Raw genomic sequence first — 18,136 nt, forward strand, 5'->3', positions numbered from 1 at the left:
AATATAGTATATTATCAAAATAGTGTTTTTTCTAAGCTGCATTTTATTGCCGTCATCAAAAGCTCATTTTTCTAGGGCCATGATACCGAGCGGGATATGGCACTGTCTCACCCACTGACACACCAAGATTTTATATGACCTCTCTCTTTCTTTTTTTCTGTCTTCGTAGGAGATTTGGAAGAGTGTTTGAAAATTTTGGCAATCAAGAATAAGAAGGTGATTTATATTTTGAACAGAAGTTAATATTGGTTCTTATTTTATTAATGACCTTTACTGGTCCTTTTTTCCTAGTCTTTCTCTATAATGATCTCATTATTTGCCTATTATTTCAGGGTCATGAATTCAATTCTGATCTTTCAGTACTTTTCAGTTAACATTAATTGAGCGTCCAAGAGGTGTGTGATTCTATTCTAGGTGCTGGGAGGAAAATTGCCAATTGATTTTCTCTTAACAGGTGTTGAAATCAAATAGTTCCTGCTGGGCACTGTGGAGTATTTATCAGAAGTCAGTTATATTGCCAATTCCCGACCAGCTTTACTTAAGACACTTGGGTGTGGAAAGATAATGCTGTCTATGAAATAAATAGGTAATGTTAGAATTAGACCTTCTAAAGGGATCTGATTTATTTGACAATGTTTTATACAGCATTTATGCCCCTAACCAAAACGTCTTTGGTCATCCTACTAAAAATTGTGGAACAGACACCCCCCTCTTCCCGGAACACAGGCCTTTAATATGACAGATTTTTTTTAAATAAAAAAGACCAGCTCCCCCAAACAATTGCAATGAACAATGATGGACTCTCAGATGGACCAACCAACCAACCAACCAACCAACATATCAACACATAAGCATACCCAACCTTAATCAACCTGGTAAAATTGTATCCCAGTAGTTCTGACATATGGAATTGAATAGTAATATTTTATTCACCCCATGTAGATATTTGCATTTCTAAAACCAGGATATTACCTGCTCAATTCATTAGCTTCTTGTTGAAGGTCCTGTGCATGGTCAGTAGCTTCTTGGACTAAATCATGGCTGAGGTTACTTAGGTTAGATAGTTTTACTTGTAGTTCACTTTTGGCTCCATCTATTTCTGCATAAATCCCTGACGCATTCTAAAGAAAAAAAAATTTTAATAAATACATTGAATTTAGAAGAACTTAAAACATTTTTCCTAGGCACCAAAAGATAATCTCTGTTCTTTCTTATTGTGAAGGTCAGTAAATTTCAGTGCAGGACCACATAAGTCTAAAATACTGTAAGTATATGTCTATTTATCCCGCATTGCCAGCTCTTTCTTCTGTATTGATTGCTTCCCTAGCTAGCATTCACAACCCAGAAATGCTCTACCATTTCAGACCTAAAAACTAAACTAAACTAAAACCTTCAATTATCCACACAAGTCCCTAATGTTACTACAATACTTTTCTGCTCTCTTCATAGCAACATATTTCAAAAAATGGAAGTTGTTTATATATGTTGTCTCTATTTTCTCTCACTTTATATTTCCTATTTTGACCTAGTCCTGTCTGATTTCTACTCCATTACTCTACCAAAAGAGAAGTTAACTTAATTACATCTAAGTTACTAAATCTAATGGACACCATTCCGTTTTCATCTGACCTTTCAGTTACCTTTCAGGTGACTGACTACTTCCTAAAAATCACCTTGTAACACAGGCTGTCTTGGTTTTTAATCCAACCGCAGACCTATGATTTTGCTTAAAGATCGTGCAACTGTGTAGACGGATGTTCCTGCAAACCCGTGAGTTTCAGCCTTGGCTGGCCCCTCAATGCTGCAAAGAGATTTGTTCTCCTAGTCACCCAAATAGTGATTCTAAACATTGTCATGATTCCTAAGCCAACACTTCCTTCACCCACCCCCATCTGATTGTAAACAGATCACTTTATTTTCTTTTTTATTTGGAGGTCATAAACTGTTAGTGGGGGACACTTCTTCCACACTTCTGATGTCTCCTCTATATGCAGGGAGCACAGTGAGTGAAACTCCAGACCTCTCTACCCCTTTGCTCACTCTACTCCTATGAGAGGGGAGTGGTTGATTTTGTGGGTAAATTTGGGAAGAATAACTCTATAGGCTCTGCTCAACTCCACCTTTCTTCGTCCTGGGAGCAAGCTGCCAGCAGAAAGCCTGAGTTTTCCTGTGTTCCTCCATGTTAAAACTATTCTGGGCAGAACCCCCATCTAAGCCTTACAGTGTTGCCTGTCTGGGTGGGCACAGCTGCCTAATACTGGAACTGAATGTCAGCTACCCCACTTGGCTAAGAGACCTAAAGCCACGCCTGCTGCTTAGCTGCTTCAGAAATAAGGCAACCTCCTTGGTCTCTGTATTTACTATTTTATTTATGTTTCCACCTGTTTAGAACTTGGGTTCTGGAAAGGGGCACTATTTATTGGTTAACTCCCTCAGAGACTCCAAAACCAATGAACAGGTATTTCCCCAGCTTTTTCAACCAGCCCCAGCCCTTCCCCGCAAACTCTATAGATGTATTTATAGCTACACCTACACAAAAATTTCTCTCCAATTTTAAGAGGAAAAGTGTTCATTTTCTGTATAAAGCATGCTGCCCCATTGTCTTGGTAACCCCGTTATTCATTCTTGCTTTCTAGCTACTGACTCTTCTCAGACATAAACATGCTCAAGTATCTCCCATCAAAAAACAAACAAACAAACAAAAAACCTTATTCTTTCACTTTAGTCTCCCTTCTAGCTTTTTCTCTTGCTTTGACACAGTGCACTTTACAGAAATGTTTCTTGCCAAGATCACCAACACCTGGCCCCAAATCGCCAGATCCACTTGACATTTTCCCATCCTTATTTGCTGGACCCATCTGTGGTTTGCTACAGTGTTGGTCACTGTCTTTGCTTAAAACTCTTTTCTTTTCCTAGCTTCTGTGACTATGCTATCTCCTGGGTCTCCTCTTTCCCTGACCAGGAAAGAGACCGTGAAACTTGGCGTTTGACTCCCAGCCCTTTCCTCTCCCCTGAGTGATCTCACTTCTTTCTCTGAGGGCAGTCTTTGAGTATTCTAATCCATTCTCCACTATCTTGCAGGAAAGGTAATCTTCCTATTAAGAAAATCTGACCATGTTATTTCCCTTCTCAGAATCAGCCAGTTGCTTTGCAGGAATGAGTCCAATTTCTAAGCATGACATCATCAGCTGACCGCTCTTCTCTCACCAATTTCATCAATTCTCATGACTGCCAACCTGCTATATCCCATGGTCTAATCTTGACTAACTGGTTGTTGTTTTAATGCTCCACAATTTTTTCTGGTCTCTTACCTCTGCGTATATTTTCCCTTTCTGGAAAAATTTTCCTTTATTTTCTGTCTAATCTACCCGGAAAGCTCTACTCCTCCTTTCAAATTCAGCTCAAATATCACTTCCTTTTTGAGGCCATCCCTTACCTCCTCAGGATGAGTTAAGTGTTGCCATGTGTTTTTATTATTCATTCATGTGTCAAATGATTGTAATAATTTTAAGTGATTATTTAACTCATCACATCATACAATCCTAGGAGGCAGGAACTGAGTTTAACTTATTTTTGTAATCCCAGAATGTAGCACAAAGGGTTTGTAGTACAAAGGGTTTACTTTTATGGAGGCAGTATTAAACCTCTAGCCATTTTGGTTGGTCATCTGGGGAAAAATACTTTGAAAAAAATGTTTTTAATTGTATAAGTGGAAAATAGACCATGGACATACCACTTTTACTCATTCATTCCATCAACAAATATTCCCTGTGTGCTCATTACGGACCAGGAACTCTTTTAGGAGGTAGAATACCTTTGAACACAGTCTCCACTTTCAAGGAATTTACAGTTTAGTGGGAGAGATACAGATAATAAACAAGTGATCAAACAAGCAAACAAGCTAATTTCAGGGAGTAAAAGACATTTTGAATAACATATGACAGGTGGGGTGGGATGAGGAGTGAGTGGGGTAAGGGGTTCATTTGGATGTCAGGGTCATAAGGACACCAGCCATTTGAAGATCTGAGGGCAGCAGGTGCAGAAATCCTGAGGCAGGAAATAAGTATGGTATATTTGAAAAATAGAGAGGAGTTTGTTGGGCTGGAGTGCAGTGAGTGAGAAGAGAGTTGCGTATGTGGTCAGAAAAGTGGGTCTGAGCTGGGTCATGTAGGGTCTCATGGGCCATGACAAAATGAGCTTGTTTGTTACTTTAAGTGCCACCGGGGAGTGTCTATAGTAGAAATAATGTTGGTTATGTTTTTAAAGGATTGTTCTGCTACTGCATAAAGAGTATGTCTTGAAGGACAAGAGTGGAGACAGTTGGATCAGCTAGGAGGCTCTGGTGGCAATTTAAACTGTAGATGAGGTGACTTGGACCAAAGAGCAGCAGTAGAGACAAGGAAAGTGGTCAGAAATCAAGATTCAAGGCCTGGTGTGGTGGCTCACGCCTGTAATCCCAGCACTCTGGGATGCCAAGGCAGGTGGATCATCTGAGGTCAGGAGTTCGAGACCAGCCTGGTCAACATGGTGAAAATCCATCTCTACTAAAAATACAAAAAATTAGCCAGGCATGGTGGTGGACGCCTGTAATCCCAGCTACTCGGGAGGCTGAGGCAGGAGAACTGCTTGAACCCAGGAGGCAGAGGTTGCAGTGAGCCGAGATCACTCCATTGCACTCCAGCCTGGGCAACAAGGATGAAGCCACGTCTCAAAAAAAAAAAAAAAAAAAAAAATGAATAAATTAAATAAATAAAATAAAAAGAAACAAAGAAATCAAGATTCATTTTAGAGATAAGGAGAAAGGAGAAAGCAGTAGTGACTCTGGAGTTTTGATTTGAGCAATTGGGTTGTGCCATTTATTGAGATGGAGAAGACTGGGGAAGGAGTGGGTTTTATTTAAGACATGTCAAGTTTGACATGTCTATTATTAATACATCATAGATGAGACTGTGACTTTATTACAATCGTACTGAGTTCTGACTTGAAAATGTCAAGTAAGCACTCGGATATAGGAGTTTGGAACTCCGTGGAGGTGTCATAGCTGGAGGTATAATTGTGTATTCATCGGTGTGTAATTGTTCTTTAAAGCCAAGGGAGTCAATGAGATCAGCTAGGGAGAGAGTATAGGTAGAAAAGAAGGCCTAGGACCACACACAGAGCCATTCATTATCCAGAGCAGAGATCAACATGGCCCAGTGTCAAGTGCAGCTCAAATCTTTTTTTTTTTTTTTTTTTTTTGAGACAGGGTCTCACCTTGTCACCCAGGCTGGAGTGCAGAGGCACCATCACGGCTCACTGCAGCCTGCACTTCCCGGGCTCAAGTGATCCTCCCATCTCAGCCTCCTGAGCAGCTGGGACTGTAGGCTGCACCACCACGCCTAGCTATTTAAAAAAATTTTTTTCTTTTTTTGTAGAGAGGGGGGTCTCACTATGTTGCCCAGGCTGGTCTTGAACTCCTGGGTTCAAGCACTTTCCCCCACCTTGGCCTCCCAGAGTGCTGGGATTAGAGGCGTGAGCCACTGCACCAAACCAAAGCCTGTTGAGCTGAGAATATATCTTACATATTTAAGCGGTTGTAAAAAAAAAATTAAAAACAAACAAAAACCAGAAAAAATAAGAGACAGTGGTTGTACGTGGCCTGCAGAGCCTAAAATATTGACCACTTAGAGGGTGTGCAGAGGCGAGGCTAGCAAAGGGGGCTGGGAAGAAACCGCTAGCCAGGGTAGAGGCCATGAGCGGTACCAGAGCAGCCAGGACAAGGGCGCCACCTGGTGTTTAGAGTAGGGAGGGCTGAGAAAGCCCGGGAGAGACCGGCGATCCCGGTTTTGGCTACAGGCGGGTCGCTGGTGACCTGGACAGGAACAGTCTCAGTGAAGGGGATGGAACCCCCTTCAGAAACGGCCGAGTATAGGGGACAGTGGGAGATTGGGAGGTAGAAACAGCAATGATAAGTCACTCGAGACATTTTGCTGTGAAGCTGAGCAGAATGGTAGGGCAGAAGTTAGAGGGGATGCAAGCTTTATAAAAGATTTTTTTTACAGGGCTTTTTTCTTTTTGATATTTAAAAGATAGGAGATAGTACAGCACGTTTGTATGCTGATGGTAATGACTAGGTAAAGAATGAGAACGGGATGATCCAGAAGAAAGGGCATAACTTGAGGAGTGAAACCCTGCAACCTGTTTTCAAGGTGAGGAAGGATGGGGTTCGGAGCACAGGGAGGGGCCGGGCAGGAGAAGGAATGCTTACAACGGAGGGGAGGCAGAGGTGTGGGCGCAGATGAAGGCGGGCCGGCGGATCTGGGGAGGAAGGATGAAGGGAGTTCTCTTCTCTTTGTTTCTAATTTTTCAGAAAGCAGGAAGCCAAGTCACCAGGCAGAACTGATAGCATGGGAAGTGGGTTCCCACCAGTCGCATGCAGCTGCTCTGGTATGGCCATGGTGCTGGGGATGAGTCAGAAATCTCAGGTAGGTACAACAGAGGAACAGGCAGATATGGTAGTTAAGGGTATTTTGAAAGAATGATTATATTTGATAATTTGAGCTGCTTAAGGAGGGAAGAAAGGACATGAGAGGGGTAGGGTTAAAAAGGCAGGGAGGTCTCCATGTGGCCAGAGAATTACTGGAGTGGGCGTTCTAGAGTAAGTGAGATAGGAGATGGTGCTCTGGGAGGGAGGCGCTTGAAACTAGGGTTTGGGAGGAGGTACTGTTACTGAGGACAAGATCTGGGTATGGCCATAGGTGGGAAAACAGAGGTGGACTGGAGGATAAGCTTGCTGGAAAGGGCAAGTTCAAGGAGCTGGAGGTCAGAGAGTCGGTGACTTCATCCATATGGATTTTGCTGTCACCAAGGAGAGTGATGGGAGTCAGGTTGGAGAGAAAGACAGTTTGGTGCTGAAGTAGTCAAAGGACAATCAAATGACCTTAAAGTGATATCTTTCGAAAGGTAATAAAAATGAACTAAGAGTAATTTCATGATAGTTCGGTTCACTGCATTTTATTGGAAATTTTCTACTTTTACAAAATGTGACTTTTATTGATTTTGAATGCCAGATTTATCAAACACAACTTTATGAGTGAAGAGTGAGTAGGATGGATCGAGAGCAGCATTTTCAATAGAACTCTCTGCAAGAAGTTCCACTATATTCAGTGGCACAATGCCTGTTTCTGCACAATGCTTGTGCCACTGAATATAGTAGCTGCTAGCTATGTGGCTGCTGAGGACTTGAAAAGTGGCTAATGTGACTGAAGAATTAAAATTTTAATTTTATTTAATTTTAAGTAATTTAAATTTAAGTAGTCATATGTGGCTGGTGGCCATCGTACAGTGCAAGAAACTAAAACATTCAGTCATCTGATCTTTATAATGCCTGCTCACTGGTTAGATATGAATTTATTATTATTCTGTGACACTGAGCTGCTGTTGTAACCTGCCGGAAATACAAACCTGAACAAGTCACGTGCGTCCTTACCTTTATTATATCATCAAGTTCTGAAAGAGTTAGACGAGGTGTTGTCAGAGAGTCCGCAGATGTGCTCAGAGACATGTTCACCACTTCCATTTGTTCCCTCACTCTTTCCTGTTGTTTCTGCGGGAAGGAAGAGTAAGGGAGAGTGAAGTGAATATGTCTTTAGGGAAAGCGTTGGGGAGAGCAGTAAATGTCAACTTGCTCTCTTTGAACTCAGACAAATCTGGGTTCATATCCCAGCTCCATCCTTGCTGTGTGCCTTTGGGGAATGCTACCTGTTTGATGCTGCTTTCTCATTTATAATACGGAGATAACAACAGTAAGAATCTTGGGAGATTAGATGCACGGAGGATTATTATAACACCGTCATTTCAAAGAGAGCTAGCGCCTTAGAGAGGGCATTTGTCTCTTTTCCCCAGAATATAAAAGAGGACTATGGAGAAAGGATTGAACGCAGGCTCTATATTTGCAGTGATTGGAATATGAATTAATTCAAAAAGTATTTATCATGTGCCAGCCTTGGGCCTGACACAAACAGCCCATTTGGACAGGAACAGAGAATATACAAAAATAATCTTAATTAATGTCCTTTTAAAAATTAAAAATGGCCCTACTATTAAAGCATCAAATTTTAATCTTGCTTCATACCTCTCAGAGCTCTTTATTGTAAATGCTCAGATGTTTTGAGAAGGGAAAGTAAATACTAATACATGTCTTGATGAGTACTTTAATTTCTACCTTCACTTTTAGGTTCTAGAGGCACGGACATTGTGATTCTGAAGAAATATTATGGGGCTTCCAATGAGTTTAGAGTTTGAAAGAAACATAGAAACTTTAGGAGGGAAAAGTAAAAGACTCATTTTACAATTTGAGTGAAAAATGAGTTGAAATTACCTTAGAAATAGTAACAAGTCAGAGTTGAAATATACATTATAGTGTAATCTAGAATATCATAGAAATAATTATAGAAGCCTAGATAGAGAAGGAAATACTTCAAAGCTTTTTAAGTTCATCTTAATGTCCTTTCTTACTCCCTGCAGTATTTCCTGACTTAGAGAAAAGGAAGAATGGAACCCATCTTCTCCAGATATGTTGTTATGGGGTAAGTGTAGGTCTAGAGACAGAAAAGAATCACATTTGAACATCCTCTTAATGCAAGAACATTTTTAAAGAATCAATTTCCCCTGAATATCCATCAAGCCTAATACAGTGTGACTATCTGAGATCAATTATTTTATCTTTACAAAGACTGGGAGTTATACAGCAAAAGCAATACTGTAAAATATGTGTATTAAAATATGTAAAAGAAGGGAGTTGAAAAAAGGTTGGTATTATTTACCTCTCACAGAACTGTTTTCCTTTTACAGTGTTCTTTACCCCTTCTGTAAGTTCTCTCTGGGTGACTGCGGGAGAACACTGCTAACACCCTGAAGTCAGAGACAAACTTCAAAGCTGTGTGCTAATAGCACTGTATAAAGCTTATTTGCAGTAGATGAAAAACAATATGCTTCAAGTTAATGAGTTTCTCCCACTTACCATATATAGCATTAGACAGAAATGAATAAAATTAGCTTTGAAACAAATAAAGATATTTCCACAGAAAAGTGGTCAACTTGAACAAAGTAAAATGTTGAAAACTGATAATTATGAAAATGACACAATTGTCACTATTCAGCATGCTTCATTGTGCATATTACATATGCAAAAAAATAGAAAAAGTTCCATGGTCAACAACAACAACAACAACAGCAACAACAACAAAAACAAAAAAAACAGTCCTGGGAAGGTAAAGCTTGTGTAAATAATAATCCCTAAACAGTGCTTTTGAAGGAGTATTTTACTTACTTTTAAACTATACAATCTCATGTTCATCTGATAAGATTTTAATCATTCTGTTACCCTTTGGAGATAGAGGTAAGATGACAAAATAATGTAATTGCTAGTTGTATGGCTACTGTTGGTACATGTCAAAATGATTAAGCTCTGTGGGTACTTTTTTGGTTTTGTATGATAACTGAAAGTTGGGGATTATTCTTTTCTAGCACATGCTGTAGGTGTAATAGTGAAATGTAAAATTAAAACAATTAAATTTGGGCCGGGTGTGGTGGCACATGCCTGTAATCCCAGCTACTTGGGAGGCTGAGGCAACAGAATTGCTTGAACCCAGGAGGTGGAGGTTGTGGTGAGCTAAGATTGTGCCACTGTACTCCAGCCTGGGTGACAGAGTAAGACTGTGTCTCAAAACAACAACAACAAACCCACTTAAGTTTGTTTTCTAAAACACAGAGTCAAATTCCAGTAAGGTCAGATCCATTCAAATCTATTTGTCGTAGGAAAGACTATAAATAAAACATTGGATTTTAAATTTTGTTGGAAGGAATTAAAATTTCATGATATTTTGCAAAAGTATGCAAAAGAATGATGAAAGTAGTGTTTAGTAATTTAGAAGTCCAAGTTAATATGAAATAAATAAGAGTATTTGTGATCATGAAGAACCAGCGTACATAAATCAAATCTGTATTACTTGACAGTGCTCCAAGCATTTGTCCATCCATCTGTTCATCAACAGATGTAACAAATGCAAGTTATCATGTTTGGTGCTAGGAAGATACAATTTGTGCAAGGCCGGAGTGCTGCCCTTGGATGCTCACGGTCTAGTGGGGTTAGACTAGATGCATACCATCACACACACACATACACACACACACACACACACACACACACACACACACAGAGTTATGCATTCAGCAATCAAGAGTGACTCCACCAGGCGCGGTGGCTCACGCCTGTAATCCCAGCACTTTGGGAGGCCGAGGAGGGCAGATCACAAGGTCAGGAGATGGAGACCATCCTGGCTAACACGGTGAAACCCCATCTCTACTAAAAATACAAAAAATTAGCCGGGCGTGGTGGCGGGTGCCTGTAGTCCCAGCTACTCGGGAGGCTGAGACAGGAGAATGGCGTGAACCTGGGAGGCAGAGCTTTCAGTGAGCTGAGATCACGCCACTGCACTCCAGCCTGGGCAACAGAGCGAGACTCCATCTCAAAAAAAAAAAAGGAGTGACTCCTAGACAGGAACATAGAAGAATATATGCTTAGTGTGATGAAGCCTGGTGATCATTCCAGTGATACAACCAATGGCTGCACCAGTAGAGAGGAAGGAAGGACTCCTTCTGGCAGCTAGTGTTCTTTTTTTTTTTTTTTTTGAGGTGGAGTTTCACTCTTGTCACTCAGACTAGAGTGCAATGGCACAATCTTAGCTCACTGCAACCGCTGCCTCCCGGATTCAAGCAATTCTCCTGTCTCAGCCTCCCAAGTAGCTGGTATTACAGGTGCCCACCACCATGCCCAGCTAATTTTTGTATTTTTAGTAGAGACAGGGTTTCACCATGTTGACTGGGCTGATCTTGAACTCCTGACCTCAGGTGATCCACCTGCCTTGGCCTCCCAAAGTGCAGGGATTACAGGCGTGAGCCACCGAGCCAGCGTTCTTAACCCAGGGTTAAGGTGGACTACCTGAACTTGCCTGTCAATCTTATACATGCGAACAAGTGCACATTTTTCTCATGGCAGGGATATATATGTGTGTGTGTGCATGTGTGTCTGTGTGTGTGTCTGTGTGCCTGCATATTCCATAGTTTTCACTGAATTCTCAAAAGGATATAAGACTGCAGGAACCACTGGACTCGAATGAGTAGGCGAGGCACTCTACAGAGGGAGACACTTAACCTGGCTTAAAGGCTAGACAGAAGTACTCATGGATGAGAGAGATGAGCAAAGGAGACACCATGAGCAAAGGCAATAAGAAGAAAATGTGCATGGTCTCCAGTGGCTATGAGGCAGAGTTTGTAGGAAAGTCAAGAAATTCACTGGAACAGTAGGTGGACTCAGACCATGGGTGGCTGAGGAATATACCTTTCTTAAGTAGGAAGCCACTGAAGGCATTTGATGAAGGTTGGTTACATAGTTTCTATACATTTAGAGATACCTTGAAGTCGAATCTGGCAGTAATCTCAAGGGGAGAGAAGCTGGGACCCTAGGCAGGGGGCAGACCAAAATATCCACAAGTGAGACACAAAGGAATGGAGAAATCACTGGAGAACCCAGAGCAGGAGGGGCTGACTTAGACCCTGGGGACTTGGAGGGGAGAGGAGAACCCTGGACAAGAATGAGAAAGAATGAGAAAATAGGAAAGGAAACTGGAGGAAAAAAGGTGTTGGTTTTCAGCAGGAAATAGCAAGGCTAATCCACGTGGCTATTCCTGCAGACAGACACAAATATGAAAGTTGTGCTGTGGGGCTCAGTTTTGAATAAGGATGCAGACCCACAAATAAATCCCTTTTAAGGACTGAAGCAGTGAGATTGGGTGAAGACACTGAGGGAAGAGATGGGGGCAAAAGGGGTGCAACTGTGGCTAATGCCAGATCCAAAGATCAGGAAGAGGAAGGAGAACCGAGGTGGAGCAGGGCTTTCAAATTCCTCAACACTATGCTGTTCCCTTCCTGAAATCTTGCTCATGCTGTTCATTTGTACGCAGTAGAAGGGTTTGTTTGGTAAAGTTAAAATGAGCACTACCATCTGTCTGAATCAAAAATGCCAAATTTTTGGTAGCCATATGCATGAAGTTAAAAAAAATCTGTATAAGTTTATTTAAAAGCTATTCTGGCATTCATTCACTTTTAGAACTGAAGTCTCTTCATATAGGCAACACTGTCCTCTTGCTTATTACATTTACAAAGTCCACTGTGTTCTGCACACACCCTGACATTTACCAACCACCAGCAAATCGGCTGGTTTGTGCCTATGCAGATACTTTGGTTCTCAGTTCATTGACTGTGTGCTCCCCTTCCTGATTATACAATTTACAAAGGACTTTTGGAGGTAAGATCTATTCCTAAAAATAAATCAGAAGAGAATGGAACATGTTAACACACAACATATGTGTTCTCTAGCACAAGGCTATGTAGAAGACAAAGCACTTGGCTGAGATCGAGAACTCACAGTCTAAAATGAGAACCAAATACAGTTTATCACTATCGGTAGTATTAATAATAGGTCTTGCTTTTTTCTCAGCAATAAACATTACTCCCTGTGGCTAAGGGCACAGCTGTGGTCTGGATGGGGTCTCCTGCAGGCCATTGCTTGCCCTTGTCCTACCAGGACCAGTCTGGGTTGGCAGGTCCACTTCTCATTTCAGGGCTTGCAGTACGGAACATAGTTCTGGGTCTTCACTGGTGAACCCTGAGAATTGTTGCATGAGGTTGCAGTGTTGTTTCTGTCTTACTTAAATGCTCTTAATCTTCTTTGGGAGTAGAATAGTGTTATCCTGCAGGCTAGGGGTATGGGCTTAAATCTTTCAGGATCAGAAGAATCACTTATTACTTAGCACTGAAAATGCATCTTCAATAAACTTGGGCACAATCTGACAAAACTACAGGATCCCCAAATTGGAAAGTCCTTAAGGTTTTCATTACATCAACCCAGTTTTTACTGAGTTGTTACTTTGTGTCAGGCATTGTGCTAAATGCTCCATGATTCAAAGATAAAGAAGACAGATTCCCTTACTTTTTGGAGCCCTGAGTTCAGTGGGGAAGACAGATTCATTAGCAGATGATCACAATTCAGAAACAGAGCTGTGCAAGACATGTTATGGGATTGGAGTATAGGGTAGGTCTCCTGGAGGAAGTAATGCCTGAGGTAAGACTTAAAGGATGAGTGAGGTTAGCCAGATGAGTAGAAAAGAAAAAGCAGTTTCCATTCCAGGCAGGTGAGATTACTGGTTGTGTGATATTGCCTGAACCTAATGGGTGAGGCAGAGAACAGTAAGAGGTGAGGCTGAGGAGGCTGGTAGGGTCAGATCAGAGGGAGTCCTGAATGCCACGTGAAAGAGCATAGGCTGTCCACAGGATAGTGTCTTTCAGAGGTTAACAGAGAATTGTACGTTGCAACCTGGTACACATATATAAGGCAGAACCGTGATGAAACCACACCTTACTATATATGTGTACTTTGATATTTTCTATTCCCTTGATTTCATTTCCTTTTATCTGTCTCTCTTTTTTTTTTTTAAACTACTGGTTACAACCCATGAAACTTATTTTCTAACCCGCGAAATGGCTCACAAGTTGCAGCGTCAAAAGCACTGTTATAGGTGATGAGGAGAAATGAGAGGATTGATAAGCACATGCAGTTGCAGTCAGACTGTGACTAAGGTGAGCTGCTCTGGCAGGGTGGAGAGGATGTCTTGGAAGGACGCAAGAATGGAGGAGAGAGAAGGGGAGACTGTTTTGGTTGAGAAACAATGAAAGCCAGAACTAGAGAAGTTGTAGAGGAATGGAAAAGAAGGAAGAGAGCTAAAACATGTCAGATAGTAAACCTGGGAGGAACCTGTGGTTGACTGGATGTGGAGGAGGGAAAGGGGGACACTTCAAGGGTAAGGAGAGTCCCAGCGACTATCTTAAAACAGTATTTTGTGTTATACTTTTATTGTATAAGATAATCATGCATTCATTTAGCAAAAAAAAAAAAAGTTATCCCAACCGTATTATTCTAAAAAATATTGGCTAGGGGTTTGCTCCCATTAGCAAATAGTGGTGATGAGTGTAATTAACTTTTACGGAAGAAATTTTACAAGGATTCTTAGTGAGGGGTAATGATGGCTGAAAATCAGGCTAGAGAGCCTAGTTTAAGTGGCTTTTGCCAGCCACAATAGTACATAACTGAATTCGTGAATTTGCTCATAATTGGTTTCTATTTGTTCACAGTATTCTTTTCTCCCTAATCTTTTAAAATATGTTTGAACATGCATGTGTCATCCTATCAAAAGATGGCCCCTCTTGACGCTGGCGGCTGTGAATACATGCATTGCTTGAAGCAGACACATGACCACTACCAGTTCTCAGCTCTGTAGGTGTGGGCATGCACAAATTCTGGCCCCATGAGATGACCATCTTTGCAAGCTATGATCACATCTGGGAATCCTCCTCACCTTCCTCTTTGCATTTGCATGGCCTTGGCAATTAGTCTCCTTATCCCTGCAGCTGCTGACGAGCCAGACTGTGAGATTTGCTTATCGTGCCTTTCCAAAAATTATGCATACCCAGAACACATGGTTTTGAGATGCTTTGGCCTTCTAGTGCTCTCAGTATAAAAAAAGCTATGCATTGCTTACCCACTTGCAAGAACAACAGATCCATACACATGGACACAAGCATCAGAACTACTGCGTTCTTATCAAAGCAAGAACTAGACAATTATCCTAGTTTCAACTTGATTTTAGGAACACACAAGTTAGTAATTTATAGCACCAAAAAACACACCAATATTTTAAAATATAAGTATTTAACTATACCAATATTTTAAAAAAATTTATATCAACAGCCCCTTCTTGGTGTACCATCACACTGCTGATGCTGAAATGCATTGATGGTGAGTGTCCGCTGTACCTCATGGTCCCGCTGCCTGGCTGCTGTGGCCCTGTTCATGTCTTCGGCATCCCTGACATGGTTAAGGGCCTGGTCAAGTGCTTCCTGGAGATCTGACAACTTAGCATTGTAGTCATCCAGCTGCTCCAGGACAACAGGAAACAGAGTGCGGGTCTCATTGTGCAGCCGCTGCCAGCTCTCAGCCTGGCTCAGTACTGGGAAGAAATGGAGATAAAGGCTCAGTGTGGCTTTCTCCTGTTCGCTTCCATTCCTCCCAGCATTTTGCAAAGTTGCAAAATTCTCAGGCCATGCCTTCTTTAGCAATGGAGATTGAAGCTATTGTTCACAAAATTAGCTCCACCTTTTAGATTTGAAGTAAAAAATGCTACTTTTTAGGGTTTGGGAGTCCCTGGATAACTGTCAGTTGAAAGAAGGGTTTGATTAGTTTTCCCACAGAGGTTGTGCTTTTTGTGAAAACCATATCATTATACTATGCTTATTATTATCCAGATTATTAATAATTTTACTGTATAAAGGGGACTTGGGTATAGTATGGTTTTTACTATTAAAAATAACCAAACTTATCTTGTCGGTAATAAGGCAAAATGATGTTCATAACCACTCATTTTCTGTAGTTTCTCTAGGCAACTGTTTTTAGTTAGCTCCACTGGGTCAAATCCAAACCATGATTTTGGTGGAAAAAAGATTAAATGGCAATGACATGATATTCTTAAACTTTGCATGTGTCTTTTATTCTCTGCTCAAAGGCACATGTGTTGAATATGTTGAATATGTTAATTTCTGTTTTCTTCAGGGAATATTAGCTTGTCTTGTTGAGATTTTCTTCCATCACTGTAAGCAGAACACAAAAGTTCCTGGCTGAGTATAGAAAGTGTTGGAAAATGCATTCTAGGTGGAAGGAGGCTGAGTGGGAGACATGATTGGTCCCACTTCTCCAGGGAAGTCTTGTTAAATTCCACAGGAGGTGACAAGCTTGGAAACATCTGGCATTGACTGACATCTGAGCTCTAGCCTTTCTGAGTCTGACTCAGAACTGGGGCCTGAGATTCTTCTTTGGTTCTTACTGTTTCTAAGACTTTACATATTTGCCACCATAATAAACCTGTATGTCAGTAATGTCTTTCTACAGTATCCACAATAATTATTAGCAGAAGTTGACAGTGACAGTTGTAGGAAAACGACCTACTGCCCTTTATCCCTTTTTGTGTCATTAGTCCCTTTGTAATCTAATGAAGCCTTCAGACTGCTTCTTAGAGTGTGTTCTAAAATGCATACAATAAAATATATAGAAATTAAAAGGAGACTAATATATTTAAAAACCAAATGTAATATAATAATGTATATGCTTCTTTACTAATCCCTTAACTAACAAGATCTAAAGGTGGATCTAATAGTTACCATAATTTTGAGTTATTGGTGAATTTAAATAGTGTCATGAGATATCAGCAGCAGCTAAAATATAATATGCAAATCTGTGATTTCTTCCATTGATTGTGTAGATTAAACCAATTGTTTGCAGCTCTTCCAATCAAGAGTGGAGTCTATCTCTCTACTCCTTGAGTCTGGGCTGGTCTTGATCAGTAAAATGGATATGACATTGCTGAGCTCCAAGCCTAGGCTTAAGAGACCGTGTGCTTTTCATTCTTGCTCTCTTAAAGCTGCCGTTATGTGAACAACCTGGACTAGCCTTGTTGAGTTAAGACCCCACATGGAGGGAGAGGCCCAGCCTTCCCGGCCAGCCCCAGACATCTGAGTGAGCTCAACCAATATATGTCACATGGAGCAGAGATGAGCTGTCCAGGTTGAATCCAGCCTGAATTGCCAACCCATGAAAGCATGAGCAATAAATGGTTATTGTTTTAAATGAATACATTTGGGGTGGTTTTTGTTTTGTTTTGTTTTGGGACAGAGTCTCACTCTGTCACCAGGCTGGAGTGCAGTGTGCAATCTCGGCTCACTGCAACCTCTGCCTCCCGGGTTCAAGCGACTCTCCTGCCTCAGCCTCCCTAGTAGCTGGGACTACAGGCACATGCCACCACGCCCAGCTATTTTTTGTATTTTTAGTAGAGATGGGGTTTCACCACACTGGCCAGGCTGGTCTCGAACTCCTGACCTTGTGATCCACCCACCTTGGCCTCCCAAAGTGCTGGGATTACAGGCATGAGCCACCACGCCCAGCCTGGGCCTTGTTATAACAGCAATTGATAACTGATACAGTGATCAAGTGATAGATTCAATAATACTACTGTGGTTTGGTGCCTACACTCATTGCTGAAGGAAATGTTAAATTTCCACTGGAGGCTAAAAGATATTAAAGTCATTCATGGTCTTCACAACATGAATGTTTCTGGGCTTGTAGCATTCCTGCCTTCTCAATAAAATTTCTTTAAGTGTAGTTCTGGGAATTGGTTTCCTTTAGTCTTCCTTCTACTGTTTTATACGTTTTTCACCAACTGCTATAGATTCCTTGTGGCATCTCAGTTGTTTCTCAGGGGCTCAGAATTGGGCCTGAATCTAAAAATCTTGGTTATAAAGTCAAGTTGTCCTGAATGATTCCCTGTGGCCACATGTAGATTCTAAATAGTTCTGAACACTGGAAATTGGTTGCTTTGATTATATGTTGCCCTAGGTTTAATGTCTGCTATTGGACCCACAAAGAGGACAAACGTGCTGGGTCAGCTATGAGAGGAATACACCTACGTTCGTAAGCCTCATCTGCCTCCTCATCCACGAGTTCCCGTTGGGTGAAAAATGGTTGACGGCTTCTAATCTCTTCAAGCATCTTCTGGGCCAACACCAGCTTCTCAGAGATTTCCTTGGGGCTAAGTTCATGCTCTTCCCCATAATAGAGCATCTTGTTGTTGATCTCTGAAAGGAAGAACATGGTGAAACAAGGCAGCAGGGAGAGATGACCAGGCACTAGAAATGCAAGGGAGCAAGGGCTGTGGGCAAAGGGCAGGGCTGGTCCTGAAATGGAAAGAGAGACTCATTCAAAAGCAGCGTGCTAGTGTTCATGCTGTGAATCCCAGCGAGCATGGAAGCTCATCATCTATTCCACGAAGGAGAAAGACACGAGGAAACCATTCTTCTCTGCTTCCCATGCGGGGTCTTCAGAATGGGAACTGGCTAATGCAAAGCCTGCTCTGCTCTCATCCTCATCTGGTTTCCACAGTGATTTGAGAATGCTAATATTTAGCGTTAAATATTGTAACTTGATATTCAAGGC

At 41.4% G+C, this 18,136-nt stretch overlaps 1 protein-coding gene and 1 long non-coding RNA gene across 6 annotated transcripts in view; one reads left to right on the top strand and one right to left on the bottom strand.

The window, feature by feature from the left end:
• The window catches only part of LAMA4 (laminin subunit alpha 4), a 145,498-nt gene that overhangs the window by 48,622 nt on the left and 78,740 nt on the right, over positions 1-18,136 (bottom strand). For all 4 annotated transcript variants that reach the window (XM_008975760.5, XM_034962721.3, XM_063605423.1 and 1 more), the window contains 4 exons: positions 17,611-17,778; positions 14,911-15,104; positions 7,469-7,585; positions 973-1,121 (listed from right to left, as the gene is read on the bottom strand). In XM_008975760.5, coding sequence (XP_008974008.2) covers positions 973-1,121; positions 7,469-7,585; positions 14,911-15,104; positions 17,611-17,778 — 628 coding nt within the window. The remainder of the gene's footprint in view (positions 1-972; positions 1,122-7,468; positions 7,586-14,910; positions 15,105-17,610; positions 17,779-18,136) is intronic.
• The window catches only part of LOC130541608 (uncharacterized), a 95,169-nt gene continuing 78,175 nt past the window's right edge, over positions 1,143-18,136 (top strand). For both annotated transcript variants that reach the window (XR_010112504.1, XR_010112503.1), the window contains exons 1-3: positions 1,143-6,188; positions 6,350-6,464; positions 8,506-8,567. This is a non-coding gene — a long non-coding RNA (uncharacterized LOC130541608). The remainder of the gene's footprint in view (positions 6,189-6,349; positions 6,465-8,505; positions 8,568-18,136) is intronic.

Source organism: Pan paniscus, chromosome 5, assembly GCF_029289425.2.
Source record: "Pan paniscus chromosome 5, NHGRI_mPanPan1-v2.0_pri, whole genome shotgun sequence".
Taxonomy (NCBI): domain Eukaryota; kingdom Metazoa; phylum Chordata; class Mammalia; order Primates; family Hominidae; genus Pan; species Pan paniscus.